Source organism: Solanum lycopersicum, chromosome 1, assembly GCF_036512215.1.
Source record: "Solanum lycopersicum chromosome 1, SLM_r2.1".
Lineage (NCBI taxonomy): Eukaryota > Viridiplantae > Streptophyta > Magnoliopsida > Solanales > Solanaceae > Solanum > Solanum lycopersicum.
The window spans coordinates 755,198-774,803 of NC_090800.1; the positions used below are offsets into that span (position 1 = coordinate 755,198).

The 19,606-nt window shown below is 30.8% G+C and overlaps 3 protein-coding genes across 3 annotated transcripts; 1 reads left to right on the forward strand and 2 right to left on the reverse strand.

Annotated features, from left to right (window-relative positions):
- Positions 1-805: 805 nt before the first annotated feature.
- On the forward strand, positions 806-5,594 carry LOC101268602 (isocitrate dehydrogenase [NADP]). The gene is made up of 15 exons (XM_004228559.5): positions 806-869; positions 2,455-2,498; positions 2,607-2,716; positions 2,959-2,996; positions 3,114-3,191; positions 3,287-3,340; positions 3,431-3,532; positions 3,689-3,780; positions 3,871-3,974; positions 4,141-4,209; positions 4,291-4,406; positions 4,574-4,608; positions 4,796-4,938; positions 5,025-5,147; positions 5,237-5,594. Exons 1-15 carry the CDS (start codon positions 821-823, stop codon positions 5,325-5,327), a joined length of 1,248 nt encoding a protein of 415 aa, XP_004228607.1. The 5' UTR covers positions 806-820; the 3' UTR covers positions 5,328-5,594.
- A 1,508-nt stretch (positions 5,595-7,102) lies between these two features.
- On the reverse strand, positions 7,103-9,813 carry LOC113002611 (uncharacterized). Its single transcript, NM_001365450.1, has 6 exons — positions 9,567-9,813; positions 9,404-9,458; positions 9,125-9,317; positions 7,937-8,219; positions 7,772-7,849; positions 7,103-7,335 (listed from the first exon to the last, which is right to left on the reverse strand). The coding sequence occupies exons 3-6, from the start codon at positions 9,313-9,315 to the stop codon at positions 7,285-7,287; spliced, it is 603 nt and encodes a 200-aa protein (NP_001352379.1). The 5' UTR covers positions 9,316-9,317; positions 9,404-9,458; positions 9,567-9,813; the 3' UTR covers positions 7,103-7,284.
- Positions 9,814-12,281: 2,468 nt separating this feature from the next.
- On the reverse strand, positions 12,282-14,555 carry LOC101267835 (uncharacterized). Its single transcript, NM_001365449.1, has 6 exons — positions 14,298-14,555; positions 14,170-14,210; positions 13,880-14,072; positions 13,050-13,332; positions 12,883-12,960; positions 12,282-12,620 (listed from the first exon to the last, which is right to left on the reverse strand). Exons 3-6 carry the CDS (start codon positions 14,068-14,070, stop codon positions 12,570-12,572), a joined length of 603 nt encoding a protein of 200 aa, NP_001352378.1. The 5' UTR covers positions 14,071-14,072; positions 14,170-14,210; positions 14,298-14,555; the 3' UTR covers positions 12,282-12,569.
- Positions 14,556-19,606: the final 5,051 nt, after the last annotated feature.

Consider the following 19,606-nt stretch of genomic DNA (forward strand, 5'->3'; position numbering starts at 1 on the left):
ATATTTTCAAGTGTTACCTTTTTAAATGATCATGATAAAGATTATTTTTGTATTATAAATATTTTATTTATCATTCATTTAATTTAGCAATTACTTGAAAATGAACATCTTAAAAAAGACTACCAAAAAAAAAAGTATCCTTAGCTCATCCAACTCATTTTTTTCCTTTGCTCAATTTTTACTATAAGTATAAAAATTCAATTAAATCTCAAATAAAATATTTTCTAATACTCAAATTTTTACTATCAATATAAAAATTTGATCAAAACTCAATTAAAATATTTTCAACAAAAATTACTATTGTACTAAGATCAAGACCTCTAATTAGAATCTTTACTAGTAGCTCAACCAACTCTAAATACAGTGTTTAATATTCATTTCAACGTTCGATTAAATTGAAATTAAGAAAAAAAATACTCAAAGCGAGATTTCTAACTGAAAATATAAAAGATATTTATCACACACAACAACCCTTGTTTTGATAGTTTTTTGAACAAAAACTATTATCGAACCAATATCAAGACCTCTTATTAGAACCTTTAGTGGTATCTCAACCAACTTTCAATATAATATTTGAAATCCGATTAAATTTAAATTAAAAAAAATTCAAATCAAAATTTTTAATTAAAATAAAGAGTATTTATCATACCACCGCAGCTCTCGTTTTAAGTGGCAAACTCAACTCAACTAACTCTCAATATATATATACTAAAAGCATAGCAAAGTTCTTTACTTCTTCTGCACTCTGCATTTTCTTTCTACCAACTTTTCTCTATTCGGCGGAGATTTCTTGTTGATTTTTTTCTCTCAATCTGCGAAAATGGCGTTTCAGAAAATCATTGTTCAAAACCCCATCGTTGAGATGGATGGTTAGATCTCTTTTTCTCCATTTTGATTAGTAGATCTGTTTTTTTGGGTAGATCTTACTGATTGACTGTTTAACTACTGATTGATTTGAGCTCTGTTGTCTTGAAAAAGGGAAAAGATTGAAACTTTATCAAAGGGGAAGCATAGCTATGGTGTTTACTTTGATTATTACTTGTATATATCATGTGGGGTTGTTTAGATCAGAGATATTAACTTGTTTATATAAAAATTGATCAACAATTCAAGAATTGATATTGAGTTTTTTGATGAAAAAAGATCCAAACTTTTTAACAAATGTGAAAAGATATATGTTTGACCATTTTTTTATTTTGATGACCCTGGTGTCCGAGTCAGCTTTCGCAGCAAAACATACCATTACGACAAATGAAAAGAATTACCTAGTGTTTTTTTTGTCTCGGTTGCATTTGCTGGTTTATTACTTGCATATACATATATATATGTATATATATCTTGTGGGTCCTTGTTTGTACTGGTGTTTGATGCTGAAGAGGAGAAGTATAGTGACTTTGTCCTTTTTTTATTATTTATGTATCTTGTGGGGTTGGTTATATCAGTGCTGTTAAGTAATCTATATAACTAATGATTTAGCTCTTTGATGAAGAAAATATCCAAACTTTATCAAATGGGAAACATATATATGGTGTTTTTTAAATTATTACTTGTATATATATCATGGGGTTGGTTGGATCAGAGTTGTTAACTACTCTATATAGCTATTGACCATCCATTTCACGAATTGATTTTGAGCTCTTTGATGGAAAAAAGATCCAAATCTTTTAACAAATGGGGAATATATATGCTGGTCTTTTTGTGTTATTACTTGCATTGCATATATATATCTTGTGGGGTTGGTTGGATCAGAGTTGTTAACTAGTTTATTTAACTAATGACAATCCATTTTAAGAATTGATATTGAGCTCTTTGATGAGAAAAAAGATCCAAACTTGTAGCAAATGGAAAACTTATATGCTGGTCTATTTTTGTGTTATTGCTTGCATTTATATATCTTGTGGGTCCTTGTTTGTTCGGTGTTTGATGCTGAAGAGGAAAATCTAGTGACTCTGTCTTTTTTTATTTGTTTATTTTATGTTTGTTCAATATTACTTGAAGACTATTTGGATTGGAATTTTTCAAAATCAATGTTAGTTATCTTGTGTAGAGGAATCACTTTCTCAATTAATAAATAGATAGTCATTGGATTAGTAATCACTAATGTGACTAATCAGAGTAGTTTTCATAATCCAAACTAAACAGATGTTAGTCTTCTAACCATTCTTTTGATATGCGGGAACGCGTAAAAAATGGCAAACAATCTAATTTTCTTAATTTGAAGTATTCCCACCATTCTTGAATTAGTTCAAGAGTGATCATATGAAAGGTCTATAGTATTTCAGTATAACATTGACTGGTGACATCATTTCAGAAGTCAATTTGATTTTGGTAATTTTGGTCTGAGAGGAATCTTTTTTTTAACTTAATTTTTATCTAAATTATTCATGTGACTTTGACTGTTAAAGACTACAAATTTTTATCTCTTACAATCTTTTTCTTGATTATGTGATTCAGGAGATGAAATGACTCGAGTTATTTGGAAATCTATCAAGGATAAGGTAAAAAGTTTTATTGGATTGTTTTTTGAATCAGTTTGGGTTTCTTGTCACCTTCTAATAATAAAATTTGCACGCCACTAATATACGAAGCTACTTTGCTTGCTTTAGCTCATCCTTCCCTTCCTGGAATTGGACATCAAATACTTTGACCTTGGTCTTCCCCACCGTGATGCCACAGATGATAAGGTTACAATTGAAAGTGCGGAAGCCACTCAGAAGTACGTATTTGTTCATCTTTACTTCCTAGTTTACAACTAACGGGGAAGAAAATATCCATATGTTGGAGCAAATCCATTTGCTATTCTTTCCTCTATTCATGTCTTCATTAATTTTTTAGAGTACTGGATATCTCTCCATTTGTTCTTCATATTAACTTTAACTGGTATCGGTTGTCCATTATAGTTGTAACATTTCCGCCTCCTTCTGGTTTCTTAATGTCTACTGTATGGTCCAACTGCAGGTACAACGTAGCTATTAAGTGTGCAACCATCACCCCAGGTGCTTATTTCAGTGGCCAACTGGACTACACCCCTTTTTGTTGAGCTTTTGCTCATATTTTCAGCAAAAGTCGCTCCTTTCTGTTGAGCTATCATTCTAAAAAGTGCTATTTTGCAGATGAGGCACGTGTAAAGGAGTTTAACTTGAAATCCATGTGGAGGAGCCCTAATGGGACAATCAGAAACATCCTAAATGGTACCCCTGCATTTCTTCTTGTATCTGGATCATGTTATTTCTTAGTTATGGCTTGCTTAATTATAGCCTTTTGCACTCATTGGCATTGTCTACAGGAACTGTCTTTAGAGAACCAATTATGTGCAAAAATATCCCCAGACTTGTCCCAGGTATCCTAGATTTCTTGTGCTTTCTGCTTTTGCGTCTTCCCTCAAGTTGATTTAATTGAGTAGTTAAGTAAAATCTGCTTCTTAAACCAGGTTGGACCAAACCAATTTGCATTGGTAGACATGCTTTTGGAGATCAATACCGAGCTACTGATACTGTTATTAAAGGAGCTGGAAAACTCAAATTGGTGTTTGGTAAAGTTTTGTTGGTTGCTTTACTTGATATGAACCTATTAGAAGCAATGTAACTCATCTTTATAGGGTCTATTCCAGCCTTTTCTTATTAGCAAAAGGTTTTGCTTACTTTCTTAGAATGTCTTTACTGAAATATTATTTTTAATAATTTATCAGTGCCAGAAGGATCAGACGAGAAGACAGAATTTGAAGTTTACAACTTTACTGGTGCTGGTGGAGTAGCTTTATCCATGTACAACACAGACGAGGTTCTCTAGCAAATGTTTGGTTTCCTTTCCAAATTTGGAATATTAAATTGTTGCAGACTTATATCCTTTTACTTTCTTGCTGTGATGCAGTCTGTTCGCGCATTTGCTGAGGCTTCAATGAACATGGCATTCCAAAAGAAATGGCCGCTCTATCTTAGTACAAAGAATACCATTCTTAAGAAATATGATGGGAGGTAAACAGTCCAATTCTTGATCTTTGTGTTTCTCATTTGGCCTTCACTTATCCATTATAAATTAGGTTGACACCTTGAGCAATTTTGCTTTTTCCTCACATTTCTACTGGTTTTTGATTGTATACATTCTGTCCCTCTGAACTATCATAAATACTCTTATATAAAGGTTCAAGGACATCTTCCAAGAAGTTTATGAAGCAAATTGGAAGTCCAAGTACGAGGAAGCTGGAATCTGGTGAGTTCCACAGTTCACTTGGTAAGCAAGGTTATAATGTCACAAGTACATAAATATCGACTCTTTCGTGATGCTTTATAGGTACGAACACCGTCTTATCGACGATATGGTTGCTTATGCTTTAAAGAGTGAAGGTGGTTATGTATGGGCCTGCAAGAACTATGATGGTGATGTACAGAGTGATTTCTTAGCACAAGGTATCACATATCCGTTTTGTAGCCTTAAGACTGTCACTTCGACAAATCTTCATAGAATATGTTATGACGTATTGACGTGCTAATTGCTGAATTGAGTATTCCTGTCTTTCTCCCTATAATCTCTCCTCTTAGAGCTTTATAATTTTATCCCTTTTCCCTTGGAACAGGTTTTGGATCCCTTGGGTTGATGACCTCTGTCCTGGTATGTTTATTTTCAAGCATTTTTTTTTGCTTCAACCAACTCCTTGTCCCGTTTTCAGTTTTATCTTTTTTCTGTAATTCTCTGAAATGTATGACAATGCTTCTGGCTCTTTAGATCATTTTCCTTTTCGTCGTTGATATGGTCCATTGTTTTGGATTCTGAAAAGTTGTGGATCTCTATGGTTCAGGTGTGTCCTGATGGCAAGACCATTGAGGCTGAAGCAGCCCATGGAACTGTTACCCGCCACTACAGGGTTCACCAGAAAGGAGGTGAAACCAGCACAAACAGCATTGCCTCCATCTTTGCCTGGACTCGTGGCCTTGCACACAGGTAGGTTACTATCGTTTTCAATCTGCTGAGCTTTAGCCTTCACAAGCGTAGGGAGTATGATTACTTAATAAACTGCTTGTGAACAGGGCAACATTGGACAACAACGAACGGCTCTTGGATTTTACTGAGAAACTAGAGGCAGCATGCATTGGTGCAGTGGAATCTGGAAAGATGACGAAAGATCTTGCACTCATCATCCATGGATCCAAGTAAAGCCTTATTCTCTTCCTTTTCTCGTTTTCTTTGTTAACCGTTAATCGAGCTTCTATTCTCATCCCTTTTCGCCCCCTTTGAATAGGCTTTCACGAGAGCATTATCTGAACACGGAAGAGTTCATTGACGCTGTAGCTGATGAGCTCAAAGCAAAACTTCTGAAAGCAAAGGCCTAAATGTATGAGTGAGGACAAGTCAGTTTGAGGCTATTGAATTGAAGAGAAATAAAAGGAGTTGAGGCCTTGTTTGGTATACTAAATTTCAAGAGGTTTTTATCCTTTTTAGGTTGAGGATTATTCTCCAGACACTACATTTTGAACCATTTGAATCTGAATTTCTATTGCTGATGTTGCTGCAAGTTATTTGCCAATTTATAGTTTTACACATAGTTTGTTGTTGCCTTTTAATATCAATTTGCTTGAGAAAAAAAACATCTTTATTAATTGTTGCAAAGTTTTGAAGTACTGTAGTTAGAGGGCAGCAACTCGGTGCACTAAAGCTCCCGCTATGTGCAGGGTTCAAGAAAGAGCCCGACTACAAGGGCTTATTGTACGTAGTTCTAAATTATTTCAGCCAAGATCTAAAACTCTAGATCAATTAATACGAGGGTGGTTATCTATACGGATAATTTAGGATCGATCTCCCTTTAATGCCTTCTGAGTTCAGTCTATCAACTGTTGTGTAGGGTTTATTTAGTTATGATGATGGTTATCGTAGGATCGATTTTTCCTTATTGCCTTTTGAGTTAGGCCTGTCGATTAGTGTGGTTTATGTATCTTAAAAAAAAAGTAAAAGTGGATGAAGGAAATAAATATTCTCATCAACCTTTAAATTAATTTATTGCTAAAGGCAGGCCAAAATCTTATCTTTTCTGTCTCTTTTTTTTTTATCTTTTCAAAAATTCAAATTATTAGGGTTACTGATTGCACTGGCCGAATTATATTTATTATTCATATTTGGTAGCTTATTTAATTTAATTTAATGAACTCGAGCCACCAGAATTAAAAATATTACAAATAAAAATGATAATTAACCTATTATAACAAATTATATTTCATGCATATTAATCTTCCATTTAAAAGTGTTTATATTCCAGATATGCTTATTATGACCCCAAGTTTTAACAACAAATATTCAATTGTTTTCTTAAAACTCGCACGTCCATTAAATTGTGTCACGTAAATTGAAACTTTGAAATTATAATAACCTACTTGCATGCAAATAAAATATATCTACATGTTCGTATTCGAATAAAAGTCTAGCTAGCTAAACATTATTACTAGCTAGCATGTGTTTTATTTTTACGTAATACATAAAGATACCTTTTTAATTTGACCTTGTCTAATATTTACATGTCTTTCGAATTTGAGTGTATAAAAATAAACATTTAAATATGTATAGAGTTGAACAAGCAGACATACTTATCCTACTTGATCTTATACGTGGCAATTCACATCCTATGTGACACTTACATGTATTATGCTACGTAGAATATATATAGTGACTAAGCCACATATACTTGAGGAGTTAGTAAGTCCAAATTCAAATACTTGTGGTACAAAATGCTATTATAGTGTATGTTTTTACATATTTGTTTTTCGTTAACCAAAGGTTTCAGATTCAAAATCGAGAAAGAAGGCATGGGAAGTAGATGACATTTATGTAATTTCTTTAGGGTATACATAGTAACATAAAGTCACAAATTTAAGCTGATCTCTTTTAAAGCATGTTTTATTAATCCACCAAATAATCTTTTTTCACACAAATCTCACATACTTTGGTAGTTTTTCATCTAACAATCAACATATACATGATGAAATCAAATTGTAAAAAGTTAATTCAAAGAAAATCTAATTTCAATTTTCTCAACTACAAAAAGCATATCTAAACACTTATATACCAAAATTTAATAAAATTGAAGTGTTCATAGAAAGTTTTAAATGAGAATAAATAGAAGCAAAAGATAAATAAAAGGATAACATCATTATACATTTTATATGTTATAAAATAAGAACCCCTAAAAAAAGCATTCATTTTCCAAAGATGAACCTAAAATTAAAAAAAGCAAAATATAATAATATTAATATGCCAAAATACACAATTTTCTTTCCTCCTCTTATCTTCACCACATTTTCATTCTGAATCACTTTCCATGCTTCCCATAGCTTTCAATCCTCTTGGTTTCTACACCAAAAAAATAACAACATAATATGTTATTATAATAGTAAAATACACCCTTGTCAAGAACTATAGACGTTGCTCAGATGATAGGTGCGTGTTGGATCCTCCAAAAGTAGTGCATTTTTGGAAGATTTTACACGAGTGTGTGCGATCTTTCAAAAGTAGAGTAGTGCATTTTTTAAGGACCTGGCATGAGTGCGATCTACCAAAAGTGTAGTAGCGCATTTTTGAAGGATTTGACATGAGTGTGCGATGATCCTCCAAAAATGAACTACTCTACTTTTGAAGCATCTGACACGAGTGCATGTTGCATCCTCTAAAAGTAGTGTATATTTGGAGGATCCGACACAAAAGTATGTGGGATCCTCCAAAAGTAGAGTAGTTCATTTTTGGAGGATCTGACACGAGGGCGTGTAATAAAAGAGAGCAAGTGCAATACCTTCTTAGAGGTCTTTTTCTCTCTCACTTCATACCTTTCTTGGCACAAATCTTGCAACCATGTACCAGGTTGCACCAACTACACAAAACATATCAAGAAATATTTAAATGACAAAAGTTCAATTCTTGGATCACACATTTTTGAATTTGGAGTAAAGAGACTTACAAGAATGGTTCTTTGTGTCAACTTAGCCCTTTTCTTAGGCCTTTGAGGAAGCTTGCAACCTTTCATTGCCATAAAATCCTCTTCTTTTTCTTTACTTGACAATGTGATGACCAATTTCGGCCAAACCGTCTTTTTCTTTTCCTCCCTTGCTTCCATGAACAGCTTGTTACTATCTTCCACGCCAACCGACCCTCTCGTCGTATAATACCGATCCTCCTTCTCAGGGGATGACACTGATATCTTACGATGCTCATTTGCGTTAGAACTATTCACACCCAAATCCCTGCCGAAAACAAGAACCACCAAATTTTAGTACAACAATCGTGTACTTTTCAGGTAACCAAATCAATGAATTTTTCCGTTTTACGACTTGGAATCTTCAAAAAAAAAAACAATATTGTTTTCAAAAGGTAAAACACCACAAATGGAAATACCTATAGTCCCTTTGCAAAAACTAAGAAAATGAGCAAATCAATAACTCAAACTGAAGTACTACTACAATCTTTTGCATTTTGGGTAACCAAATCGATGATTTTTTCCGTTTTTAAGACTTGGAATCTTCAATAAACAGCAATATTTTGCTCAAAAGGGAAAACACCACAACAAGAAAACTGATATATATGTGGTTGAGAAACTGGTAGACAACCATAATTCAGCAAAAGAACAACAAACTATATTAAATGATGAATTGGATGGCGTGGATGGATTGAATATGCCGGACTGGAATTTGAAGTAACAGCTTCACCAGAAACAATCTGATTCATTCTCAAGTATAATTACCAGCTCCAAAACAACAATCTTAACATATAATATGTTTACAAACCAATCCGAACCAAACCTAAAGTCGAAAACTTTGAACTTCCTTTCCTTCTAATGTACATATAAGACATCAAATTGTCGCGTAATTCAGGACAGATACAGCTCAATTTGATACACAATAAACCAACAAATCAATTTTCTACAGAATGGACTTACCATAACCCCAAAACACAATCAAAGAAAGGATCTTTACATCAAAATCTTGATATATACAACAAATCTCAACCAAACAGCATCTAAAGAAACCAAAAGTAGTCATAATTCGACATAAAAATCAAATCTTTAACACAAATGAGGCATTTTTGCCCCTCAATCTTCACTCCATTAGTTTTCTTAACAATCAAAAATATGATTTTCTTTTTTGGTTACCTGTTAAGCCTATGAGGAGAAGACACAGGAAGAGGAAGATGACCAGATTCCTTGTTATTATCAACAACTCTAGATGTAATTTTCTTCTTCACCACAAGACTTCTTCCTCCATCAGATTTCCCATTTGAAGTTGAATCTTTCACCTTAAAACACCTAAGTCTTTTTCTGTTTCCCCACTGTAATTTATCCATATCTACAACAACCCCACAAAATCAAACTCAGATATTAACAAGAAATTGAACAAAGAAACTAGATTTTTGAAACAGTAAAAAGACTGACCTCAAGATCTATGGCTTAGACACTGATACTCCAAACCAGATTTTATCAACAGACTCTGTAACAACATAAAAAAAAAATCAAAACCCATTAGCCAAAATCTTACATAAGAACTGAAAAAACACAAAAAGATTGAAACAAACAAACAAAAAGATGGAAAATTTACAAAGAGATCATCTTTTTTTTCTTCTCCTCCTTCTTCAGCCTTAGTGACTCAAAAAGATTGAGATTTTTATTGAAAAATTCAATGAGTTGTCCAATATATATACAAAGATCATCTCTTTTCCCCTTAAAATGAAATGGGGTTCTTGAATTTTTCCTCAAAATAGGTGCACTTGTCTTCTATACAAGTGTTAATCTTTGTGTCTTTTTGCTACTCTCTAACCCCCTTTTCTTTTCCTTCCCACTGTTTTCTGATTTTTTGTAATTTTCCCTTCTTCCTTTTTCCTTTTTTAAGGTGGGGGGGGGGGTAGGGGGTATGTTTGGGGGTGGGGGTTGGGGGGTATTTGAGTAGATTTAAGTGAGACAAATCTTGGCCATTGGATATTGAATGGATGGCTAGATGAGTTTTCTTGGTTTTGTTGGGTTGAATTTACTACCTCATAACACTTGTGCATACCTTAAAAAAGATTTTCCCAATGGACTAATATAGAAGAAAGATCAAGTGAGTAGTGAGGTGATTTTGGAAAAAAATTTAGTAGCTCAATTGGTTCGCTATTTGAATTTTTATTTTATCGGTGAGAGTTCGATTTGATATCTTCATAGAAAATTTTGTTGTTTGCAATTGAAATATTATACAATGATTAAACAACACAAATTTATTAGTTTAAGATTTAATTACGTGTCTTTACTTTAATTTTTTAAAAATTATCTTTCGTATTATATTTATTTTGTATATATATATATATGTAATATCTAATATAATAGTCAATTACTATAAAAGACTCAAAATGTCATATCAAAAAATGACTATTATAGGGAAGTTTTGACAAAATTAACTTTTTTCTTTTAAAAAATTAGTTTGTATTCAAGATCAACTAACTAGTCTTACTAGAGATGTTGGTGTAGCACACATATTCAAGGCGGTTGAGAGGATATATTTTTGCTTAATATGCGATTCTCGGGGCTCGTTTAACAGATTTTATATAAATTATAATTTTTTTATTAACATAGTTAATTTTCATAATTCTTGAATGAATAAATGACACATAATAAGTTTTTAATTTATAGAGATAAGAAGATTGAAAGTAATTCAAATAACAAGTTGTAGTATCACATCTTTACTATTTCGTAACATTGTGAAGGTGACTATATATTACGTAACATTTTAAAAAAAATATGTAGCAAAATTTACTTTTTATCATTAGTCTTAATTGTTTTGTCATACGTCTCAAAATTATCATATTTTATTAAACTATTGAAAGTAATTTTACTTTTATTCGTGATGGAGTGATGTTTTTATAATTTTATTTATTATTTTCTTTAAGAGAGGAAAATTGTGTAGTATGATAAAAAAAAATACTTTTAGAAATAATAATTCTTTTATTATTAAAAAGTTAAGATATTAGATTATTTACGTCATGTTAGAAGTTCTATTTTCTATGAGTTTTCTTGATCATGTTTGTAATTATTTCAAACTATTAATGTACTTTTATAATTTTGTGTTATTGGATTATTATTATCATTATACTATATTATAATGGGATAATACACAAGTACCCCTCAATTTATGTTCGAAATATCAAAGACATGTTCAAAATGCATGAGAGAACATGTCTCTTGCAATGTAATCACTAATCTTATATTTGTGTTCGCGTTAAATTAAAATTAAAGTTTTCATTTTCATTTTTATCTTTAGATAAATTTTTTAAAGGAAAGGAGGAGAATTTGAAGAAACGGTACAAAATAATAATTGTATAACCTAGATAGGGCACAAATTTAAATTGTGAAATTATTCATTGATGTTTTGTTAAGGTAGGGTATTTAACAAAAATATGAAAAACGTGATATCTTCTTCAAACATCGAATATATAAAAAACACTTCGTGTGTAATAAGCTATCTATTTTTAAAAAAGTTGCTTAATAATACATATAGTGTGTTTAAATATAGAATAGACAACTACATTCAAGAGAAATCAAACTTCATCCACTCTATAGGTCATATATTCGAATCATGAAAATAATCAGTGAAATTAATTTCTGTGAGAATCTTCATAAAATCCTACATTAACACGAATACATCAAGCAATAGAACATCTGTTTTAGGTTACTTAACAAATACTCGCTTGCTTTTACACCTATATATAATTCAATAGAAAAATTACAATTATAAATACGAACACATAGTTAAAGAGCTAATGATTTGTTGAATAAAATTCATTAGTGCAAAATAAAAAGAGCACACATAAATTAATTGAATACTAAACATACTTAGTTGGAGATTAGTTTTTTTCCTTGTTGGATACCACAAAAACTAAACTAAATTGTACAAAACATGGAGGGACCAAAAATAAATAAAATAATCTTTTTAGATCTCTTACACGTATTTTATATATATAAAATAAAAAGAGCATAAAACTAAAAACTACTTGTAAGTGAAATGATACTATATACATGTATATATAAACTAAACACCTATGCTACAATAACATTATACGGTCTAATACGTAGAATACATCATTCTACGTGGCTTCGCTCAACTGGCAAAGATTGAGGGACTTGTAACTTAGGTCATAACTTCGAGCCCTGTATCGTGAAGTGTAGAATAAGGGACTTGTATCTTAGGTCACAACTTCGGAACTCGTATATCAGGTCACAAGTTCGAGCCCTGAGTCATGTGAACTACACTTAAGTAACTAAAGAATAAGTAAAAGTTAAAAAAGAAGAAGGAAAACATAAATTTCCAATACACAAATATGTATGCAATAAGAACACACACACAAAAAAAAGAAAGCATTCATTTTCCAAAGGTGAGCTAAAATTAAGAAAAATAATGTCAAAATACACAACTTTTCTTTCCTTCTCTTTCCCCCCAAAAAATAAAGTACAAAAGATCCAAATATTTCTTTCCATCATCTTCAATTATCCCAAAATAATTCCCAAAAATCAATCTTGGCTTTACACTGACTCTGTCTTGTTTCCTTAACTCACTCTTTATCTTCATCACATTTCATTCTGAATCACTTTCCATGCTTCCCATAGCTTTCAATCCTCGCGGTTTCTGAAAATAACATCATAACGTTGTTATAACAATACACCCTCGTAAAGAACTATCATGTACGTGTTGGATTCTCCAGAAGTAGAGTAATGCATTTTTGGAGGATTTGACACGGGTGCGTGTTGGATCCTCCAATAGTTATGTAGTGCATTATTGGAGTGGAGGATCTGACACGGGTGCATGCGATCCTCCGAAAGTAAAGTAGTGCATTTTTGAAAGATCTGACACAGGTGCATGCAATAAGAGGAGAAGAGGGGTGTATTACCTTCTTAGAGGTCTTCTTCTCTCTCACTTCATACCTTTCTTGACACAAATCTTGCAACCATGTACCTGGTTGCACCAACTGCACACAACAAGATAAGGAGACTTGTTTAGCTTGTAAAGAATCAATAAATGACGAAGTTTGCGATTCTTGGATAACACATGACTTACAAGAATGGTTCTTTGTGTCAATTTAGCCCTTTTCTTAGGCCTTTGAGGAAGTTTGCAACCTTTCATGGCCATAAAATCCTCTTCTTTTTCTTTACTTGACAATGTGATGAGCAATTTAGGCCAAACCATCTTTTTCTTTTCCTCTCTTGGTTCCATCAACAGCTTGCTACTATCATCCACGCCTACCGACCCTCTCGTCGTATAATATCGGTCCTCCTTCTCGGGAGATGATACTGATGTCTTACGATGATCATTTGCGTTAGATCTATTGACACCCAAATCCCTGCCAAAACAAGAACCACCAAATTGTAGTACTACAATCTTTTACTTTTCGGGAATCAAACAGCAATATTGTGCTCAAAGGTAAAACACCACAACAGGAAATACCTCTAGTCCCTAACAAAAACTACGAAAATCAGCAAATCAACTACTGAAATTCGAAGTAACAGCTTCACCAGAAACAACCTGATTGATTCTGAAGTATAACTAACAGCTCCAAAACAACCAATCTTCACATCTAATGTGTTTACAAACCAATCCCAACCTAACATAAAGTTGAAAGCTTTGAAACTGACATCAAATCGCGTAATTCAGGACAGATAAAGCTCAATTTGACATACAAAAAACATAGTAACACACCTATGCAATCAAAGAATGATTCTTTGCATCAAAATCTGGACATATCTCTACCAAACAACATCCAAAGAGTCTAAAAGTAGTCATAATTTGACATAAAAATCCAAATCTTTAAAACAAATGAGGGATCCCCCCCCCCCAATCTTCACTTTCAAGTTTTCTGAACAATCAAAAATATGATTTTTTTTGGTTACCTGTTAAGCCTATGAGGTGAAGACATAGGAAGAGTAAGATGACCAGATTCCTTGTTATTATCAACAACTCTAGATGTAATTTTCTTCTTCACCACAAGACCTCTTCCTCCATCAGATTTCCCATTTGAAGTTGAATCTTTCACCTTAAAACACCTAAGTCTTTTTCTATTTCCCCACTGTAATTTATCCATATCTGCAACAACCCCACAAAATCAAATTGACATATCAACCACAAATTGAAAAAAAAGACTAGATTTTGAAATAGTAAAAACAAGAAAACAAACACTGACCTCAAGATCTATGGTTTAGATACTCCCAACCAGATTTGACTCTGCAACAACATAAACAAAATCTCAAGTAAGAAGTGGAAAAAACACAATAAAGATTGAAATAAACAAACAAAAGATAGGAACTTTACAAAGAAACAATCTTCTTCTTCTTGAATATCCACAGTAACTCTTAAAAAAAAGATGAGATTTTTATTCAAGAATTCAATGATTTTTTCTTAACAAAATTCCAATTTGAATCCAAAGATCATATCTTTTTCCATTAATATGAAATGGGGTTCTTGAATTTTCCTCAAAAAAACAGGTGCACTTGGTCTTCTTTACAGTATATAGATAATCTTTGTGTCTTTTTGCTACTCTCTAACCCCCTTTTCTTTCCCCTCCCACAGTTTTAAGTAATTTTTCAACTTTTTTTTGTTTTCCTTTTTTAAGGGGGGTGGGGTAGGTGGGGGTGGGGGGTTTATTTAAGTAGATTTAAAGTGAGACAAATCTTGACCATTGGATATCAAATGGACGGCTAGATGTGTTTTACTCCCTCTGGAGTGATGGATGAAGACTTTTGGGAGTTTATGGAGAAAAAAACAATACTCAAAGTTGAGCCCAAATGAATCATCAAAATGAGTTGGGCCTAAATGTTTTGTTGAGTTTGGGCTTTAGTTTTGGGCTTAGGATTTGGGCTAGGGTTAGGTTAAGAAAAGAAAATTTGGGCTTAGGGTTTCAAACTTAGCTCAAGTTTTAAGTTGTCATTTTGAGCCTCATGAAGTTTTTGAATTTGTAATGTTTTGAATTCTTGATGATAGTTACATCTCTTAGTCGTTGTGAGTTCAATTCTTACTGTTGCTTAATGAAACGTTCGGTGAAACATGTAGGGGTGCAAGGAAACTATGGAACTAGATAGTAGATGTTGAGACGATCGTTTGTTATTACTTCTTTCTTGGGATTGAATTTCTCTCAATATGTCGTCTATCATTGTCAATTTTCTCTCTTCATCATTTATAAAAGGAATCAACCATGATTTCATGCGAAGTTCTTTTGGTCAACTTATGATCAAATTTACAAAGTCTTTTTCACCAGACGATGACACTCTAATAATATTAGTTCATTAATATGAATATAATTTTGTTAATTTCTCGATTAATTAACCATGTGTATCTAATAATTGATATATGAGTTGGAAACTTAGAAGGAAATGTTTCATACAACTTCATGTTAAATAATGTATGGGGACCCTTTGATACACATGCATGTCCTTGTAGTATATTTCATTTGGTTGTTTCTCAAACTTTTTAAAGGTATATATTATTTTGCTAGTCATATGAAATTATATGGAATATATTTATCATATATCATCTAGCCTTATTATACAATGTTGATGTTTTGTTGGTTTTTGAAAGAAAAAAAAAAGTGACAGACCTACATTATATTAATTCTTATGGATGGTACTCATGAAACAAAACACTATATGACTTTTAATATAATATTATTGTTTGGTAATTTTTTCAACCAATATTTTGATTAAATACAACACCTTTAAAAATGAAGCGTCTGCCTTAGGTTTCAAAATTTGAAGGCCCATATTTTTTTTTAAAGTAATAATAAAGTTATTATAAGCCCTTTTTAACAAGATAATATACAAGATCTTTTATTTATTTATTTATTTTAATTTATTTCAAAACATTAAAAAATGATTTTGTCATTTTTATCAATTTTTAAATTTAACTTCCACATAGTATATTTTACGCCACAAAATAAAAAGATGTTTTGGATATATATAGGAGCGGATTCACGTGTCGTCCAGGGTGTTCACCCGAATACCCTCGATAAAAAAATACACGGCATACCTAAGGTGAATTTTCTGGATTTGTTGATATATATATTTTGAACACCCTGAATCACAAATGGATGAGATCGCCCAGTGATAGCTGAGCTCAAAGTTACGCAGAATTTTTAATTAAAAAGAAAGAAATGATTGTGATCATCTTAAGAATAACAAGAAAGTCAAAAACCTTATGAAAAGGGTGAAAAGCTATAAGGTTACGAGGTGAGCTCTAGTTGAATGAAGCGTAAATGAATCAAGAGATGATGGTTGTCCGGAAGTTTTATTTTACTTCCCGTCACTACGTTTTAGTAACTTGGTTTCACAAGAAATTTAAACACCATTTTTAATTTACTATTTTCTTGTACTTGTGTTATTGAAATGATCGATTATATTTAAAATTTATCCAATAAATCAATTCATTTCACAAGTAATTTTAAATACCATTTTTAACTTAGTATTTTCTTGTACTTGTGTTATTGAAATGCCCGAATCACATATTTAAATTTTAATTAATTTCACCTACATGTTAGCTACAAACTACATAATTTTTTTATTGATTCACAATGAAACATTTCATGGAAATAATTATAAGAATTTAACAAGAATCACTTAAAATGGAGATTCTTTTATCAAGCTCTAATATGTTTAGTGTGATATATTCTCACTAATATATATGGTATAGTATTAGGGTTTCTATAACAAAATAAAAATAAATATATGTAGCTATACTAGTTAATTTGTATAAATATTATGAATATGTAAAGTTGTTTAGACTAGATTATATAGATAAAGATCCGGTCAAGTGTAATTAGGTCAAGTAATGTTCAATTGTCTTATAGATTCATGTTATGTGTACTATATAATAATTTATGGTTGAGATTCATTTTAAATTATATACTCATTATAATAATAAAAACAATAAAATTGTCAAATTTTTTATTTTTTAAAACTGTCAAATAAAGAAATTAACTCAAGCCAATATTTTCAAGAAGAAAAATTTAAAATTGACGAGAATATGCGAATTTCCTGACTTTTTACCCCCCCCCCCCTCAAACTTCTTCGGGAGTATGTTCACACACGCTTTCTCCAAATTATGATGTAATCTCCAAAAATAGATCAAACTTAAAAACATCATTCAGTTGTAAATAATAATTCAACTAGAACTGATAATACATTTTTTTTTAAAAAAAAAAAAACTTATTTCGAGGTTTTCATATAATTATAAAAATATATTTGTTCAGAATCTTCAAAAGTATCGGATTCTTTAAAATTAGTGTAATTTAAAAAATTCAATACAAGTACGAGGTTTGGCATATTTTCGCCGGTCTTTTTTTTTTTCTTGAAAATATTAGCTAGGGTATACTTAATTGTTTTATTTGGTAGTTTTAAAAAATAAAAATAATTGTCGGCTTTGGTGTTTTTACTATTAAGATGAGTATATAATTTATATGGATCTCAACCATAAATTATTATATAATACAAATAACATGAATCTATAAGACCATTGAACATTACTTGACCTAATTATACTTGACCGGATCTTTATCCAAATTATACATAACATGCACATAACTCTTTAACTTGATAACAATTGAGTTTAGTTCAGAGATAGAGGTTGAGTTTGATAAATAATACAACTAAGATTTGATTAGCTAGAGGGTCATCATCCTAATGAATTAAACTAAAACATTTTTTTTATTGACTAGTAGATATAAAAATCAACTTTAAAATATAGAAATTAAATTTGGAGTGTTTGGTACAAACTTGACTTGCAATTAAACACTACTATTGGTCCCTCATTAGGTAAACTAATCATGCATGCATGGAACAATTTTTTTAAAAAAAACTATATATATAAACTTTCAAGGATTGATTCGATGAAAAAAAAATATTTTTAGCATATATTTTGACATGTTGCTTTGATTTTAGTTAAAATTTTAACAAGAGATTTCGAAAAGTCTACTATAGTAATATTTACATTATATTTCTCAACGGTCAATATATAGTTAATCTTGGAAGAATAATCAAACGTTATAATTGAACTAACTTTAATTTGTAAAATTGACAAAAGGTGGAGAAGTCTTTATTGTTGAAACTTTAATTTGAAAGAGAAAAAAGCAAAAGGCTAATTTTATTTTATTTTTTAAAAAGGAAGTTTTTTTAAAAAAATTACTACTAAGGATGACTGTTAATTAATTTGATACTGTTCATAATTTGACATGCATGATTGTAATTATTATGTTTAAACACGTAAATAAAACATTATCATATGCAATTATCATTCAAAATTTGAAATGATTTTACTCAAAAATTAATAAATTAAGATATACATTGGATAATTTTTTCACCTAAAATAACCACACAAAAAAAAATCTAAAACATATATATATATAGTTGAATTCAAGAATTATTTTACAAGTTACTCTGTATTTTTTCTCAATTATCCTCTTTATTTCAAAAATAAATTTTACTTTATGGGATAAAACACTCTTTACCAAAGTAGAAAATTGATTCATTCGCAAATCTTAACGAGAAATATCATCTCTCTATATATATATATTGGCATATAAAACAAATATCAAGAAATATGAGTATATAATTCATTTTCTAACTACCCTTTTGTTTGAAAAAAACAATCAAAAGAATTTTTTTTCTAAAGGTTGCCTTATGAGTGAAAATTTGCATAAATTAAAGGGATTTACTTTAAAGATTAAAAACAAAAAGTAAAAGAAGAAGAAGGAAATTTTTTGATGATAAAAGTATATTTATTAAGCAATTAGGTCTTGTTTCTTTTTGTGATTTTGTTTGATAGTGTTTGTATTATTAAGAATAAATAAATAAATTAGAACTTGAATGTATATACATATGAATTAAATACTTCCTCGGTTTATTTTTACTTGTCTTCATTCGTAATTGAATTTTCATTTTTACTTGTTATATTTGATTCATGTTCAAGAAAAAACAATTATTTTTCATATTTTACCCTCAATATTATATACTTATTCTTCGAATTATTTTTTCAAGACCTAACACTAAACATCATTCAATAAAAAAAAATTGAAAAAACGTTTATAATAATAATTATCTTTTAATGAATATGTCAAGTCAAATAGTAATAAATAAAAATAAATAAAACAAATATAATATTGAGACCAATATGATAAGATAGAATAGTCTTTTTAAAACCCCAAAATTATGGCGATAATTAATCCGGAATTATGTGAAAATAGAGATCCCTATTTAATATTTAGGATAATGTCCAAGTATCCCCTCAACCTATATCCGAAATCCCAGAGACACACTTATACTATACTAAGGTCCTATTACCCCCCTGAACTTATTTTATCAATAATTTTTTACCCCTTTTCGGCCTACGTGGCACTATCTTGTGGGTCCAACGATGGTTGACTTTTTTTTTTCAAACTAGTGCCACGTAGGCAAAAAAGGGATAAAAAATTACTTATAAAATAAGTTCAGGGGTAATAGGACCTTAGTATAGTATAAGTGTGTCTCTGAAATTTCGGGCATAGGTTGAAGGGGTATTTTCCCTAATATTTATATTAACTTAGCATATTAGTGTAAATCATTCAAAAAATAATTGTTGTATATATAATTAAATAT

What these genes read in the sequence shown, in the direction of transcription:
- LOC101268602 (XM_004228559.5), top strand. Translation starts at nt 821, where the DNA reads ATGGCGTTTCAGAAAATCATTGTTCAAAACCCCATCGTTGAGATGGAT. An exon ending in GGAAATCTATCAAGGATAAG is followed by an intron (nt 2,499 to 2,606) that starts GTAAAAAGTTTT and finishes TGCTTGCTTTAG; the next exon opens with CTCATCCTTCCCTTCCTGGA. An exon ending in AGTGCGGAAGCCACTCAGAA is followed by an intron (nt 2,717 to 2,958) that starts GTACGTATTTGT and finishes GTCCAACTGCAG; the next exon opens with GTACAACGTAGCTATTAAGT.
- LOC113002611 (NM_001365450.1), bottom strand. Translation starts at nt 9,315, where the DNA reads ATGGATAAATTACAGTGGGGAAACAGAAAAAGACTTAGGTGTTTTAAG. An exon ending in TCTCCTCATAGGCTTAACAG is followed by an intron (nt 8,220 to 9,124) that starts GTAACCAAAAAA and finishes TGTTTTCGGCAG; the next exon opens with GGATTTGGGTGTGAATAGTT. An exon ending in AGAAAAAGACCTCTAAGAAG is followed by an intron (nt 7,336 to 7,771) that starts GTATTGCACTTG and finishes TTTTTGGTGTAG; the next exon opens with AAACCAAGAGGATTGAAAGC.
- LOC101267835 (NM_001365449.1), bottom strand. Translation starts at nt 14,070, where the DNA reads ATGGATAAATTACAGTGGGGAAATAGAAAAAGACTTAGGTGTTTTAAG. An exon ending in TCACCTCATAGGCTTAACAG is followed by an intron (nt 13,333 to 13,879) that starts GTAACCAAAAAA and finishes TTGTTTTGGCAG; the next exon opens with GGATTTGGGTGTCAATAGAT. An exon ending in TGACACAAAGAACCATTCTT is followed by an intron (nt 12,961 to 13,049) that starts GTAAGTCATGTG and finishes TGTTGTGTGCAG; the next exon opens with TTGGTGCAACCAGGTACATG.